The sequence below is a fragment of the Pyxicephalus adspersus genome, chromosome 10, assembly GCF_032062135.1.
Source record: "Pyxicephalus adspersus chromosome 10, UCB_Pads_2.0, whole genome shotgun sequence".
Classification (NCBI taxonomy): Eukaryota; Metazoa; Chordata; class Amphibia; order Anura; family Pyxicephalidae; genus Pyxicephalus; species Pyxicephalus adspersus.
The window spans coordinates 33,778,242-33,793,930 of NC_092867.1; the positions used below are offsets into that span (position 1 = coordinate 33,778,242).

At 39.7% G+C, this 15,689-nt stretch overlaps 1 protein-coding gene across 4 annotated transcripts in view; it reads right to left on the reverse strand.

The window, feature by feature from the left end:
* Positions 1-15,300, reverse strand: part of TYSND1 (trypsin like peroxisomal matrix peptidase 1) — a 44,637-nt gene extending 29,337 nt beyond the window's left edge. For 3 of the 4 annotated variants that reach the window (XR_011922456.1, XR_011922455.1, XR_011922454.1), the window contains exons 1-4: positions 13,844-15,300; positions 12,851-12,981; positions 11,438-11,623; positions 10,563-10,787 (exon numbers count right to left, since the gene is read on the reverse strand). Coding sequence is in view for 1 of the 4 variants with exons in the window: in XM_072424246.1 (XP_072280347.1) it covers positions 10,570-10,787; positions 11,438-11,623; positions 12,851-12,981; positions 13,844-15,078 (1,770 nt within the window). In the remaining 3 variants the exon portion in view is untranslated. Of the gene's footprint in view, positions 1-10,321; positions 10,788-11,437; positions 11,624-12,850; positions 12,982-13,843 lie in introns of those variants that run through there. The other variant, XM_072424246.1, reaches the window with a different exon arrangement.
* Between the last annotated feature and the right edge of the window lie 389 nt (positions 15,301-15,689).

The following is a 15,689-nucleotide window of genomic DNA, read 5'->3' on the forward strand; positions in this document are numbered from 1 at the left end:
GTCCTTGGATCCGCCAGGATGGTAGTCGGAACGACAGATGACGAACACTGTACACACACCAGATTCTCATCGAATATCAGCCCTGAGGCGATTATCAGATGAGAATCATCTGATGTGTGTATGTAGCCTAAGACCTTTGTAGGTATAAGTGCTGAGGTATATTCCTGACACAAAACAAGTCCTGTTGACTGTAAATAACTACTACTAGGTAGAAAAGCAATAACATTCTGTCCCATTATTAGTTACACCTTCTAAAATGTAGAAGTCAGTGAGTGAGATTCATGGCACTAATGATAGACAAGGATCAGTCAACCAAATATAACTTATTTCAAATAGAAAATACAAAATACATTTTAGAGGGATGAATCATCAGCAAATCAAATATACAGTATACTTTGTTGAAGGTTTTCTGCAGTCCAGAATAATGCAAAGCTGAGGTGTCAATAGATTCATTGCCAACAATACAATGGGTTTTAGGCTTAGCATGTATTTGTCTGTGTTAAAGTAGATTTAAAACGTACAGTACAAGTGCATCCGCGCTCACTACACTGCGTCCAGTAAAAACGGGGTAATGTCTCCGGATTTTGCATTTGATAGTGTCTGGATCTGGCATTTGTCTAGACCAGGGGTAGGCAAACTCTGGTCTTTAGGCCAGATACGGCCTAGCCAGTAGTCTGGTGAGGCCTAATGCCCCCCTGGTCTATCCGGCCTAATCCCGCCCGGCAAGGGTCGGCAACCTGCGGCTCCGGAGCCGCATGCGGGCGTAAGGGGTAAGGGGACATACCCTCTTCTCCGTATGTATTGAGGAGGAGAGGGACTTCCTTTTAGGGACGTTCCCTCTCCCCTATATGCATTGAGGAGAGGGATTTCCCTTCAGGGGCGTTCCTGGTTGGGGGCAGAGCCTTCAGCGCTGGACTCTAGAGAGAGTCCAGCCTACTGTGCCTACTTGACCTCCTAAAAATGTTTGCTGACCCCTGGTCTAGACCCATCATACTCCAGGAGTCTTTAGTTGTACTTTAAAATGGAAAGTGTAAAAATGGTTCTAAAGGGTTCACAAACTTTTTTCAAGTTTTAAAGCAAGAACTGCCAACTAATCCTCCAATGTATCTTACACTGCTGGAGCCATTATTACTGTGACACTCTTGGAACAATTCTTTGCATGTATTCAATATAGAAAAGTTGTCAGCATGTTAAACCTTATTCAGACTAAGAATGGCAGCTACAGTTTCCAGTAGGGAGAATTGTGAAGTAGCTTGCAATGAAAAAAAAAATCTTAAGAGTGGCTTTCTATGTGTTTTACTTTTGACAGCAATCATGACTGCAATCCTTATTAAATATACAATTATCAAAGCTATGTACATGGAGAATGCATTTGTGCTAATTATGAGTCAATTACTTCCAGAACTGGGAAATTCACAACTATTTTTTTTAAACAAATGTGCATGGTATATCCAAATGGTGAAATCATTTAACTAGTTACACCAATAATTACTGGTAACACAATTGATCTACAAAGTATTTGCAACAAATACTTGTCACCTTGATTAACTATATTTACATGACAGCCAACCAAAAAAAAATGAACGACACTCTCTCCTAAATATATATAATTCACTGGTCTTTACTCTTTTGCATTCGCTGTCTATGGTGCTGAAACAGAGTATAATTAGGTTTTAGCACCATGGATAACATTTGTTTGAAGTATGTGGCTTTCAAAAAAATGATGTGCCCCTTCCTTGATTTAATCCAAATCAGCCCCTTCTGCATCATGTAAATCATATGCCTGATTATTTTTCATGACCAACAACTTAATTCTATATTCCTGTAGATAATATATATAGTAGCTAGAACAGAGGTTGGAGTGCATATTCTGGACATTTAATATATCCTATACATTACATTTAAAATATTCTATAGCTTTTCAAGCAGACACACTAAAATAGACGTGAACAAGGAAACATCCAGAATACCCTAAAAAAGCTACATTTTGTCTTGAATACATCCTGAAATACAGCAGAGCACTTCAGGTGCCTAAGCATTCATGTTGTTTTATAGCTGTATATCTGCGAAATGAGGTAATATAAGGCACTGCTAGTTTTAGGAGATTTGGAGAGATCACTACTGTGCTTCTCATTGTTCTTACCAAGAAAAATTTGTTCCTGAGGACTTGCAAAAGCTGTTTTAAAACAATGGTTGAAATATTGCTTTTACCAATAATTATTTATTGGGATGGCAGTGAGGAGCTGTAATAATTATAAACACAGTTAATATTTGGGTATACAACATTATAATTTTAAAAAAGAATTTGTTTATATTTGGGTCATGCCACCAGATGGTGTCCCCATGTAATGTGTATAACACATGCTATCTGAGACAATTATAATAGTGTGTAAACATGTTACACAAGAACACAGTGTCACAGATCAGCAGCACAGCTGATCTGGTCCTTGTTGTTCAGCAGACATACGTCAGATCAGCAGCATTTGGTTCCCTTACCTTCTAGCTGCTCTGTCCAGGCTCTGGAGTTAGAGGCGTCACTGAACCTTTCCAGCTGATTTATCTGCACCTGCGCATCCAGTCCCCACCCAGCCTCACTATATAAACTGTGTTCAGGCTGACACTCCTTGCCTTTGCAATAGGTGCGTTTACCTTACGCTCCAGCTTGTGTCTATTTCCAAGTGCTGATTCCTTGGTTCTGACTCTGGCTTGTTCTGACTTGATTGTTCAACGCCTGCCCTGGTCCTGTTATGGTTTTGGAGATTATGTAGCGATTTGGTTCTATCTTCAGTTGGCTGCTGTCTGCACGGGTGTGTCTGAGGGCCGCAACCTGGGCACCCTCCGCGGCAAAGTCCATTACTCCTTGCGGGGTGCTCTGGTGAACGATGGGCGGTTCCTTAGACTCAGCTCATACCTCTGCCAAACGCACAGATTGCACAGAGGGTCCACTTCCGCACAGTTGTGGCAGATCCGTGACACAGTTTTAGTTCCCACTTATCAACATGCCTAAATAAAGCCTGTTTTGAATACATACCCTATTTTAAATGCAATGATGTAATCAGTAGGTCTCTGTGCCTCTCCATTCAATGCAGGAAGATAATGCCTGGAAAGGAGGGCTGGCAGGGTGCTGTATCTATTTCTTAGTGTCCTGTGCTATACACAAATTGTTAAACATTGTTATAAACAAAAATTACAATACGAATTGTACAATATTCTTTAAGGTCTTGTGCACTATTGTCTCTTCAACCTGACGCGTTTCGTTATTTGGCTTCGTCAGGGGATTTGGTTGGAGACCTATACTGAACAATATAATAATATTAAAGCAATTATAGCAGCTATAGCCACTTCAATTCAAAGAATTATTTGATCTGTCATAGTCCATTTGCAGGTTTAATTAACAAGATGAGCGAAGGAAAAGATTCATACAGTACAATACATATTTTGAAATATGATATTGGTCTGGTTGGCTGTATATCTGTGGAATGAGGTTTTCCAGAATATACTGAATGACCAGGTTCCTGGAAAAACCTGGTCATTCAGTATATTCTGGAAGTCAGCAGCTCCATTTTTGGGAATGTTGCTAACCATAAACTTGACCGAACCAAGATCATAACACTGCACCACAGGCCTGTGTTTGTTTTCTAAAGCCAGGCACTATATATTGCCTGGGTATTTATGCCAGATTAAACATATAGAAATGTAATATTTGTAGGGATGGTAGGTAGGGCCCGCTTTCAGTGACTGAAATGCAGGATATTGAATAGAGCGCAGAAATCATTTTTAACAAACTGTGAGTATTGGCAGCATTCAGAAAACAAGGGCTGTATATATACTGCAACCAAATCAATTTATTGCGCCTCTCATCAGACCAGCAGCCTTACTGCACTCCAACAACAGTTTATTCCGCACCTACAGCTTCTGCATACGGGTTGCCATAGAAACTAGATATTATCTTAACCCTTTGAAGGACAATCAGTCACCACCTTACCGATTTCCATGAATCACATTTTCATTTTACAGTGAAATTCAATAGATATTTCCTTCTTCTACACTCAAAAACAAAAATATATGCACATTGTGATAAGATGAGCGACAGCCATTGTTAACTCAGAGTCCTTAATTATAGAGACATATTAAAATTAAAACCCATTTTACACAGCAAAACACGAAGAAAGCTGACTGTCAGTGGGATTTCTTCAAATAGATTCTGTCAACGTTTTAGCTCAGTTACCTCACTTTTAATTTACATATATATATTCTGTATGGTGTTTTAATTTACTATGAAATTATTTTGCACAGCCAATTTATTGCATTTTCTGGTGTGCTACCACCTAATGTACTAAACATATAGCAAATGGGGCTGGAAAAGAAAAGCAAGTTTGCCATCTGGTGGAAAATTCCATATATGTGGAAAAATAGGTAACAAATACTAGTATTATTCAATTACAGCTAAACCAGGGTTCCTCCACAGCAGCTGTTCCTGACCCCTAGTATATGGTGGTCAATGGGAAGAATGCCTCTAACATTGCTAGGCAGTGAGAAGAATGTCACCTCTATAGATAGCCAAAATGATCATTGGTTTCAGTTACACTGTCGTGAGAGGTATACATTTCTCATTGCTCAAAGAACCCCTAGAAACCTCTGGTGGAATCCTAGAGTTCCAAAGATCCCTGGTTGAGAAACCCTGCTGCAGAGGTTGCTAGGGGTTCATTGCTTGCATATATCTGGTGCCATAGCCAGGGGTGTAGTCGTAAATAAAGAAGAGGGGGCGCCGGCCATGCTACACCCCTGCCTATGTGGTTCTATCCCCAGTCTGTTAACTCCTCGTCTCCCTGCTCCTTCACTCTCCTGCTTTCTCTGTCAGTACTCCTGTACCTTTTTTTTCTACTGCTACTACTGGTGACACCCAACCCTGGTCCCCCCTCGCTTCCATACACTCTCAGCAAGATACTTCCTCCTCCTAACCTCATTCCTATTCACCCAACTCAAAAATTTTTACTCCCTCTCCCTGGCAGTCTTTGGAATGCCAGATCTTTGGCAATGAATTGACCTCTATTCACAACCTTCTCTTCTCTAAATCTCTGAACTGCCTGTCTCTCACTGAATCTTGGCTTTTCTCCTCAGACTCTGCTGCTCCTCTCTCCTATCGAGGCTTGCACTTTACACATACCTATAGACCTGACAACAGAGTAGAGGGTGGTATGGGTCTATTTCTCTCCCCAATCATACATACAAAGACCTTCCTACCCCACTCTCATTTGAACTCCACTGTGTCTGTTATTTCTGCCCCCAACCCTTCATTTTTGCAGTTGTCTTAACACCCAATTTTTGGACAACTTTGCCTCTTGGCTCACACCTATTCTCCCCCATGACCTGCGCATCCTCATCATTGGTGACTTTATTATTGCAGTGAACGACCCAACCATCCTTCCTCCAAACTGGTCTTCATTAGCTTCTCCTTTGGACTCACACAGAACACAAACGGCCCCACAAACATCGCCGAAAACACTTTAGACCGTGTATTTTCCAAACTCTGAAACCTCACCAACCTTGACAACTCACCATTTCCACTTTCTGACCACAACCTCCTCTCCTTCAAATCTAATTCTTGCGCCCCTATGTCACACCCCAGACCTGGTCAATGGAAGAGAGACTACTTTCTCTGCCCAAGACATAACCACCTACTTTAGGGAGAAAATTGTCAGCATCAGACATGAAGTCTCTGCTCACCAAGCCACTCCAACCATACCAACCCCGTCCACCTATCAATTATCACTGGCCACCCTCAGCCCCATTACTGTGGACGAAGTCTCCTTTCTTCTCTCATCATCTCCATCTACTACCTGTCCGCTTGACCCAATTCCCTCTGATCTACTCTATGCCCATTCCACCAGCCTGGCCCCCGCCTTAACCAAACTATGCAACCTCTCCCTTTCTACTGGTATCTACCCCTACGCTTTCAAACATGCCACTATCTATACCCCTTCCTACCTTCTAGCTGCCATCCTATCTCCCTTCTCCTATATTTCCAAACTTCCCGAGTGCCTTGTCTATAAAAAACTCACTGATTACCAGAGCTCCAACTCTCTCTTTGACCCCCTCCAGTCTGGCTTTCGAGCTGCCCATTCCACTGAAACAGCTCTACTAAAGTGACCAATGATCTCATCAGAGCTAAGTCTCAAGGCAACACTTCCTGTTGGTGTTCCCCAAAGGTCAGTCCTCTCTCGGTAGTCTCATATCCTCCTTTGGCTTACAGTACCATCTGAATGCTGATGACATTCGGATCTATCTGTCCACCCCTGACTTGTCTCCCTCAGTCCTGGATAGGGTTTCATGCTGCCTGTCGGCCATCCTGTCATGGATTAATACCAGATTTCTGAAACTCAGCCTGGATAAAACAGAACTCATCATCATCCCCCCCTCAACATTCCAAATCTCCCACTGACATTATCCTAACTGTTAATACCACTGTTATTCGTCTCTCCCCTCAGGCACGTTGTCTTGGCGTCACCTTCGATTCTACCCTCTCATTTACCTCCCATATTCAGAACATTTCCAGGTCCTGTCACTTTCACCTGTGCAACATCTCCCTCTCTCCTCTACAATCTATTATGAATGCTGCAGCCAGACTCATCCATCCTTCCCACCGCTCCTCTTCTGATGCATCTCTTTGTAGTTCTGTTCTGGCTTCCATTTCACCTTGAAATTTAATTGTGTTAATTTTAATTGAAATTAAAATCCTGTGCTTTGCCTTCAAAATACTCCACAGTTGTTGTCCCACTTACCTTTCTGACCTGCTAGAAAAATACTCCCCTAGATGCTCTCTTTATTCCTCCAATGCCCTACTAATGACTTCCTTGCCACACACGGCTCCAACACTTTTCTAGAGCTGCCTCAACTCACTGGAATGACACATCCCATTCAGCTTGCTCCTACCTTGAAACCCATAATTTCAAACTTGCCTACCCATCTTCTGTCTTTTGAAACCCTCACTACTTCCCCCCACTACATATCTCCCCTCCTATTGTGTGATACTTCCCCCACCTCTTAGATTGTAGGCTCTTCTGGGTAGGGCCCACTCTTACTCCTGTGTCACTGTTTGTAGATTTGCAACCCCTATTTAATGTACAGCACTGCGTAATATGTTAGCGCTATATATAACACTGTTTATTATTAATAAAAAATTAATAATAATATATGGTATATATTGTATATGCTATATATGGTAAAAAAATAATATATATATTGTTTATCTAATTGCACATGGTGTTCATTCTATTTTTTTTTTGTGGTCAGTTCTAGGAATGATCCCAATATTAGAATTTACCACTTGCAGGCAGATTGTGTGTTGTGGCTTTAAGAAAGACAATGCATGTCTTTCTTAAAGCCACATGTACCAAAATATTCACCTGTTTACATGGAATTCATCTATCTGCTGCTTCACCACAACTACAGCAAATCATTTTGGATCTGTTCCTAGCCAAATAGCCAGTATGTGACTTACCCATTGCAATATATATAACCAGTGACCATATAAAAAACTTTTACGTACAAATGCTGATCAATCTTTTGTCTAAGGGCTCACTCAGACAATTTCATTTTACACTGATCATATCAAAATATGAATAAAAGTAAGTCATTATGTTGTTCAGTCACCATGGAGGAAACAACTACAGCTCCTGCATTACCATTGGCACGGCATACATAACACATTATTCAAACAAATGAAGTGCTAAATAATGCTGAACAGGTTGCGGTTTTTAATATTTCCAGCAGATCTCTGATTTTCGTAAACATTTTCAAATAAATACAACGCTAGCAGCAATCAGACTCCTAATGATTTCCATTATTCTTAGCAGACCACCTGTTTGGTTCTTCAATGTTTTTAGAAGCTTTTGAAGAATGGTACAATCGTGTGAAACCTTGGGCAGTCTGTAACAAATATTAATTATTCAGCACTTAAAAGCCACATTCAACCCTTGTTGTGCAAAGAATAACTGACAAAATTCTGCGTAGGTGGGTTATATTTAAATCATATGGGAACAAAAGGACCTCAGGTACAGAATGCCAGGAAAGAAGAAGTGTCTTTTTTTTCATGCCTGGCAACCAATTAGCTGCATTCCTGTCGCCTGGTCAAATTAAAAAAAGAAAAAGGAAAACCGTATTTCTTGCCACAGCTATAGTATTATTGGTATTTCATTTTTTCTTTTGAAATGCCAGGGATGATTAGCCAATTTAGTGTAATTTAGGATATAAAACAGGATCAATCTATCACTTGAACAATAAAACTAGTGACTGTTCAGTTCAAAGTGTAATTTTTTTTTTTTTTTTTGCAATAAAAAAAATCACATATATTTAGCCTTATAACCCAACCCTCTAACATAGACAAATGTATAATTGTGTACAGATGCTAGATTTATGTCTTATATTTATGCTCCTACCTTGCTCATTTAAAAGAGCTCTCAAAACCCATTTTTTCAAACTTGCCTTTCCGTCTTCTTCTGTCTTTTGAAACCATCATTACTTCCCACCACTACATATCCCCCTTCTATTGTGTGCTAATTCCCCTACCTCCTAGATTGTAAGCTCTTCGGGGCAGGGTCCTCTCCTCCTGTCACTGTCTGTCATTTGCAACCCCTATTTAATGTACAGTGCTGCGTAATATGTTGGCGCTATATAAATCCTGTTTAATATTATTAATAATAATAATATTTATATAAGTAGAACTAACTGATAACCCAGCGTTGCCCGGGTATTTATTTATTGCAATCTGATATTATACAGGAAAAGGAATCAAATAAAGCTATAGTGTTTTTCTTGTTCATGGTGTTATTTCATTTTTTTGCCTTTGATTGACTCAGCCAATTGCCTTACGTTTTCTCAAAGGCATTATTACAGGTCAGAAATTTGTAGTCCAAAAAAAAAAAAATAAGCAAAAGGCATACTGTCACTAAGCAATGCATACATACATACATACATACATACATGCAAAAATAGCTCTAACATAAAGCACAGAACTGTACAAAGATCAGCGGTGCACATGTGTCTGAGTCATATGTCTTTGCAATTTTGGTTTAAATGTCCCCATGCCTGTCCTAGTGATGACATACACACATACATACATACAGTACATCCAAATATAGCTCTGACATATAGCAAAGTGCTGTACAAAGATGTCTGGCACACTCACATGAGTCTCAGTCATATGTATACCAAGTTTGGTGTTTGGTTTTGGTTATTAGATCTGACATATACCATAGTGCTGTACAATGAAACACTGAGATAGACCCATCAGTCTTTGTACAGAGGAGCTGACACTCTAATGTCCCCCCACAGTCACACACTATTATTATATATTTTTTTTTATACCTCTGACATATACCACAGCGCTGTACAAAGATGACTGGTGCACTCACGTGAGTCCGAGTCATATTTCTAGCAAGTTTGGTTGAAATGTCTCCATGTCTTTCCTAGTGATCACATACCCACATCCATCCATATACAGCTCTGACATATAGCACAGCGCTGTACAAAGATGACTGGTCTACCCACATGGATTTCAGTCATGTATATGGCAAGTTTGGTTGGAAGTCATCCCCGCTTGGTTGTTTATTGCTATGCCAAGACCTTGTGTTAAGAATATAGTTTGCTAGATCAGCTATTTGTACTTTCTATGAACTGTTCATAATACTTTGTTTGCATTAATTGCAATATTGCATATGTAGCCCATCCATGGAAGCAGCTTGTGTATATACACCTAAAAAAGTGCCTAAAAATGTTTAATATATATTTGTAAATAAAGAACTCGTTCTTTTGCAGGTCTTTGTATACAGAGTGATTCCCCTAAAAATATTTTATCTACTTTCCAATATGTATGCCTGAAAAGGTTATTGGAAAAAGAAGCTTGGTTATATTCTGGTCACACTACTAGATGGCGCTGTGTCCGTATGTAAAGTGTTTAACAATCTCGTGCTGTCTTAAAGATTACCGGTTTACTTACACAAACAGATAAGTGGGCATTTTCCTGACTATTTACTCACCGAGAAGCTGTGGTCTAGAGCTGAAAAAATGTTAGGCTTATAGTAGTTAATGGTAATGCCAGATAACTACACAATGCTGAAGATGATGCCTGTGTTATAGCTGAATGGCAAGTTACAGATCATGTGAATGAACCCTATTAGAGTTTCTTACACATCACTGCCATCTACTGGTCGCCATCAGAAATGCATACGAGGTCAAAAGAGCTACTGATCCATCATAACCAACTCAATTAGTACATAATAATTCTCCCTGAAAAAAGTAAGGGGGAATAAAGATAACAGACTACTGCCATGTGATTTTTATTTTTCAATAATAAATTTAATTTTTCAAATTAAATAAATGTATTAAAAATAACCCAATGTACCTTTATATTCATATTGGTTTATATTCAAGTTCATAGAGTAAATGTATTTCCAAAATAATTGTTTTTTCCTGGACACATTTTTAATACATTGATTATGTAAAAGCAATGTATTACTGGCAGTTTTGCAGACCAATAGTACTAACAGTCCAATAATACTTACAAGGGACTTATAACTTGCTCTGAAAAACATTTTCAGGAGACCTTTGCAGTCGCCACACATCACGCACTGCAAGCCCAGCCTTATTAAGCTCTCCAAAGCTCCGCAAATCTCCAAATTCAACATATCTTTTAAGTGCTGCTCGAAGAATGGCAACAGGGACACTGAAGTTTAAATGGGGGTATGTTGCCCCTGTACTGTTATCCCTCGTGTTACTTGCAACAATTCCTACAATAGACAAAAAGATGAGTTAAAAATCTTATTTGTAGTATAAAACCAGGCTAACAGGGGGGAAATTGCCAATGCTGCTTTAGTTTCAGACAGTAAAAGTAAAAGTGGGTGAATCTAGAATTAGAAAGCAGAAACCCCTCTCTAGCATATGTGGCTTCTAACTCATTCGGGGTCACTGAGGGATGCTAACATCCTAAAATTGCTTTCTAACCAATAGAGGAACCCCATTTTTGGACATTCCAAAACAGTTCATGCTCATGGGTTGGCTTTTTATTCTTATCTTAGTTCCTGACCTGGCAGTTCTAATATTTCTACCTTCAAAAAATCATAAAATCGTACTCAAAACCCATCACCTTCTAGCTCCTTGTATCCCAAAGCTAGTGAAAGATATATAGTATACAAAGGTGTTTTTTTCTTTAAGAGGCCAGGAAGTAGGATAGATCCTTTTTTTGTTGGTGGTGGGTCTTGTCCAAAGGTAGGTTTCCAAACATTCCAGCACCCAACAAAACATCATCTTTATACAGCATGGGCCTTGGAAGTTTGTAATTAGCTGCTAAACCCATTGCAAGGTGATAATAATTGTTATACCATGCAAGAATAAATGAAACTTTTGAACTAAACAACCAGAACATTGTTCATTTTTTTACCTAGTAGTTCTCCAGACTGCAGAGCAAACAATGGTCCTCCACTAGAGCCTCCGTGAACAGCACATGATGTCTGTAACATGACTGGGTCACCATCAACAGATATCACTGATGAAAGAACTCCTGATGTTATTGATGGTCCACAACGTTCCCCCAGTGCCCCAAATCCAACAATGCAGACATCTTCTCCTGCCACAAAAAAGGTATTTTTGTTATTTTTGGATAGCAGAACATTTAAATTGGGAAAATAGTAGATTTAGTATACAGGTAGTCCCTGGGTTACATACAAGATAGGGACTGTAGGTTTGTTCTTTGAATTGTATGTAAGTCAGAACAGGTACATTATTTTAAATTAATGCAATTAAAACAGATGTTTGTCTCAACATATTATTAGGCAGCATGGTGTAAGTTACTGTATAAAACCCTCACTGTAAGTTAATCACAAACAAAGCAAAAAAAAAAAAAAACTTTATGGAGCCTGGACATTCATTAACTTCTGGAGCAAGCTGTGCTTTGATATGCAAAAAGAAACAACTGCAGAGTTTGTCTTGGTCATTAAAGAGTTACAAGATGTTACAGAACTGCTCAGCTCTTAAGATCACCCACATCCCTAGCTGTGTTTAGATTTCTTCTTCAAGTCATGCAAACCCCTACCCCCATCAAACCTCCGTTCTGCACAGGAATAAGCAGGGAAGCCCCGTTCGTATCTAGGAGTCGTCTGTATGTCGGATGTACTTAACTTGGGGACTACCTCTTTAAAACAAGGTCATGTACAAGGATACAAAAGATGGCTACTGTGTAATAATAATAATAATAATGGCTACACCCATAAGTAAAGCATATACTAATATTATTTTAAACAAGGGCAGATTTTTTGCATGTTATATAACATATATTACATTTAACTTTCAACATTAAAGATGGTCTTTACAAATGAGGAAAAATGTAGAATTGAAAAAGAGAAAAGAAGAAGAAAAGACAAAGTATAAATAAGTGCCAATCAAGAATAAATAATTGTGGGTGAAAGAATGTGAATTAAGAGCGGGTAAATATGAGATTGTGAATGACTGTCATATTTTGAACCCAGCAAAACACCAGACACTGAGGATATTGATAAGACAGATAATGTTCAGTGCACAAAGTATAAAAAGACGTTATTGTTAGCCATGTGACTGTAATTTTAAATTCTCATTAGACTCATGGTTACATCTTTTTATGTTTTTCTTGTTTTATGCCAATGATTTGCTGATGAGCCTCAGGGAAGTGACAAGAAAATTGTTAGGTATTATACTTAAAAAAAGAAACGGGGAAGAGAAAACTTAATATGCAGATTATTTAGATTCAGTGCTATGCTTAGTCAACAGCTCAGGTCTATGTACTGAGCACTTTTTGGAATAAACATGAACAATAACAAACCTGCACAGTAGCTAGATGCCAGAACTGGTTCAGGAATACCAGGGATTTCTTCGTCCAGTCGTATGATGGCAATGTCATAGGGAGAGGATTCCCGAGTTGAAAACACCACTTCACCTCTGACTGTGTGAAATCTGCAAATATTACCAGAAATTAAATAATATTTTTGTCATGGCAAAAACTGATTTGAACTAACAAATATCACATAATCTCCATGCTGTGCAAAGTATGGGCTGCAGAGAGACAGAAACATTACCATAGTGGAGGTGGATCGAGGTTGATATGCTACAATCAAATGTAAAGTGTTTTTTGTATACCTGCTGTAACCTCCCACCAAGTGTACAGTGGTAGAGTCTGATCACTAGGGAACTAGAGACAGAAGAAATGCTTCCTCTTATCTGCAGCAAATCAAGGTCAGCAATCTCAGCCAATACACAGTCACTTGACTGATACAAAGGTACTGTGATTTTATTGTACTGTCCTTGTAGATTGTGACTTTACACATAAAGACGTTTTTCAGTAACTTTGCACTAGTTACAGGAAAGTTCTGTAATAAAACTGTAACAATTCATCTTCCTCCTGTTAAAATGTTATAAATCAAAGGTTAAATCTGCAACAGCCAAATTGTATTTTTTGATAGAATATAAACATTTCCCCTTTTACCATAACCCACATTGCAGCGTAAATGTGGCAAAACATTATATAAATTGAAAATTAAGTTTAAACCATAACAATGTGAGAATAGAGCTTTATTGATTGGAAAATGGTATTCTGCAATATAAAACTTACCTGCCGGTTAGTAATCTTCTGTTATGTATACACTGAGCTGCATGCAGATTGAAGCAGGAATGAATGAATGTGCATGAAGTTACATCATTCCAGCCTGGCCAAGCTAGATGTTGGCACTGGTGATGGAGTGAGAAGAGGCGAGTTCAGTTCCACTTTGAAGAAAGTTTGTATAAGAAATATAAAACTCTGTAGATGAGTGCTACTTACTTTTTAAAAGCATTGCCGCCTCCACTTTTCATCTTAGCATTGTGGATCTTCACAGAGACTTTGGATGAATGTTTCACTACGTGTCGGCATGTCAGCACTAACTTTGCATTGACCAAGACTCCCGTCCCCCATGATTGGCCTGAATCTACTAGAACGGCAGATGCCATCATATGCTGCGACGGTCCAGCTCCTCGCTTAGATCTGTCTACAATATGGCTCCCCGTCCCCAATGCCGCCAGTTCACTTTTAACAGGAATATCAGCCTTGCGAAGAGCCTTCATAATGTTATTAATAATATGGCCAATGGAACAGGCCAACGTCAGTCCTACCCATTCATTTACCTTCCAAAACAATGGTGCCACTATGATCCCTATCAAGTGCAATGTTCCATTTTCATACAAAAAAATTCCCCCTCCTTCTGATCCCGGTAGACATCGGGCATCGGTAAGCAATACGACATTTCTTTCTCCGGCAGTGTTGCTTAGCACTCCCTTACTAATAGTATTCAGGAAGATGTCAGGGTAGAGGGATCCGAATGGGGAGCCGCAGGCAAACAATGTACTGCCTTTTACTAGACCAGCGGAATCCATTACATCCAATGTATACCTGGCTTTGGGAAGAGGACTTTGCAACTTTAAAACCGCACACCAATGAAGGTGTTCCAGATCCTTCTGGAATTCTCCAAATTCTTTCTCTTCTTCACTGGAAAACACCCAACCGTCTTCTTTCCTAAACAAACTAGATAAAGCCAATTGAAATTCAGGACAAGGTAACATCATGATAAGTTTGGCCTGGCACTGCATTGGCTGGGTTTGGGGCTTTGACACAGGAACCAGGCCAAGTCCTGAGCTCTGATCCAGCGCCCGATGCTGGGCTTTCTGTTCCCCATTTATCTTCGGTTCAGACGGGCATTCCACCTGAATGGATAAATCTGATGGGAAATCATCTGCCAAAAGCACGGCGTGATTAGAGAACAAGGAGCGGTGATGGTTTTTCTTTAAGAAAGGAAAGAAGGCGGCTCCCTGACAAATGACAATTCCTACACGCCGGTCTAATATCACGCCGCTGCAGCTCCATTGCCCATCGCCATCTTTTCCAGCTGCGGTGGGATCGCCATGCTGCTCGCCTCCCGATTGGGTGTTTCTGTTATTTTGTCCAGGAAGGGATGATTGTGTTTGATGGGTAGTGACAACACAGCCATTAAATTCTGCAAGGGACAGGTGAGATCTGATCATAATGTCACATCAACTGATCTATAACACAACAAGAACTCTGTATAATGGTAACCTAATAGAAATCACTAAATTCCCTTCCTGCCATGCTAATTATCCCGCACATACAGGTTACAGATACCCAGTCACCCCTACGTATATCTGCCGCCCTGACACATGGGGTCGGTGCCGATCTTGCCGCATTTCCAGCTTACTGTCAACATTCAAAGTTCACTGACAGTCACCTGACCAGGAAGTCATCACTAAAACACTTGCTGTGATTGGCTGAGCCTCCAATCCCATAGACTTCCGAGTTGTATCTGCAGCTTTCATTGGCTGCTTCCGATAACACGAGCCACTGTCATACCAAGCAGGGGGAGAGTTCATAATGTGCAATATAGTTGCAATATAGTTGTTATCCTGAGGGGGGCGCCAAAATCTTCTCATTGCTAATGCTAAGGAATGGAATTTATCATTCTGCTTCTTACAACGTTCGGTAACCCTTTGTCTTCAGGGGCAGATCTGGTATTTAGAATGATACATGAGTGTTGTAAAAAAGTCTTATAAAGTTACCTTTAACCTGTAAATATTAATGTGTAAACAGGCTGCATTTTTTTTGCATAGGAGAAGTGCTG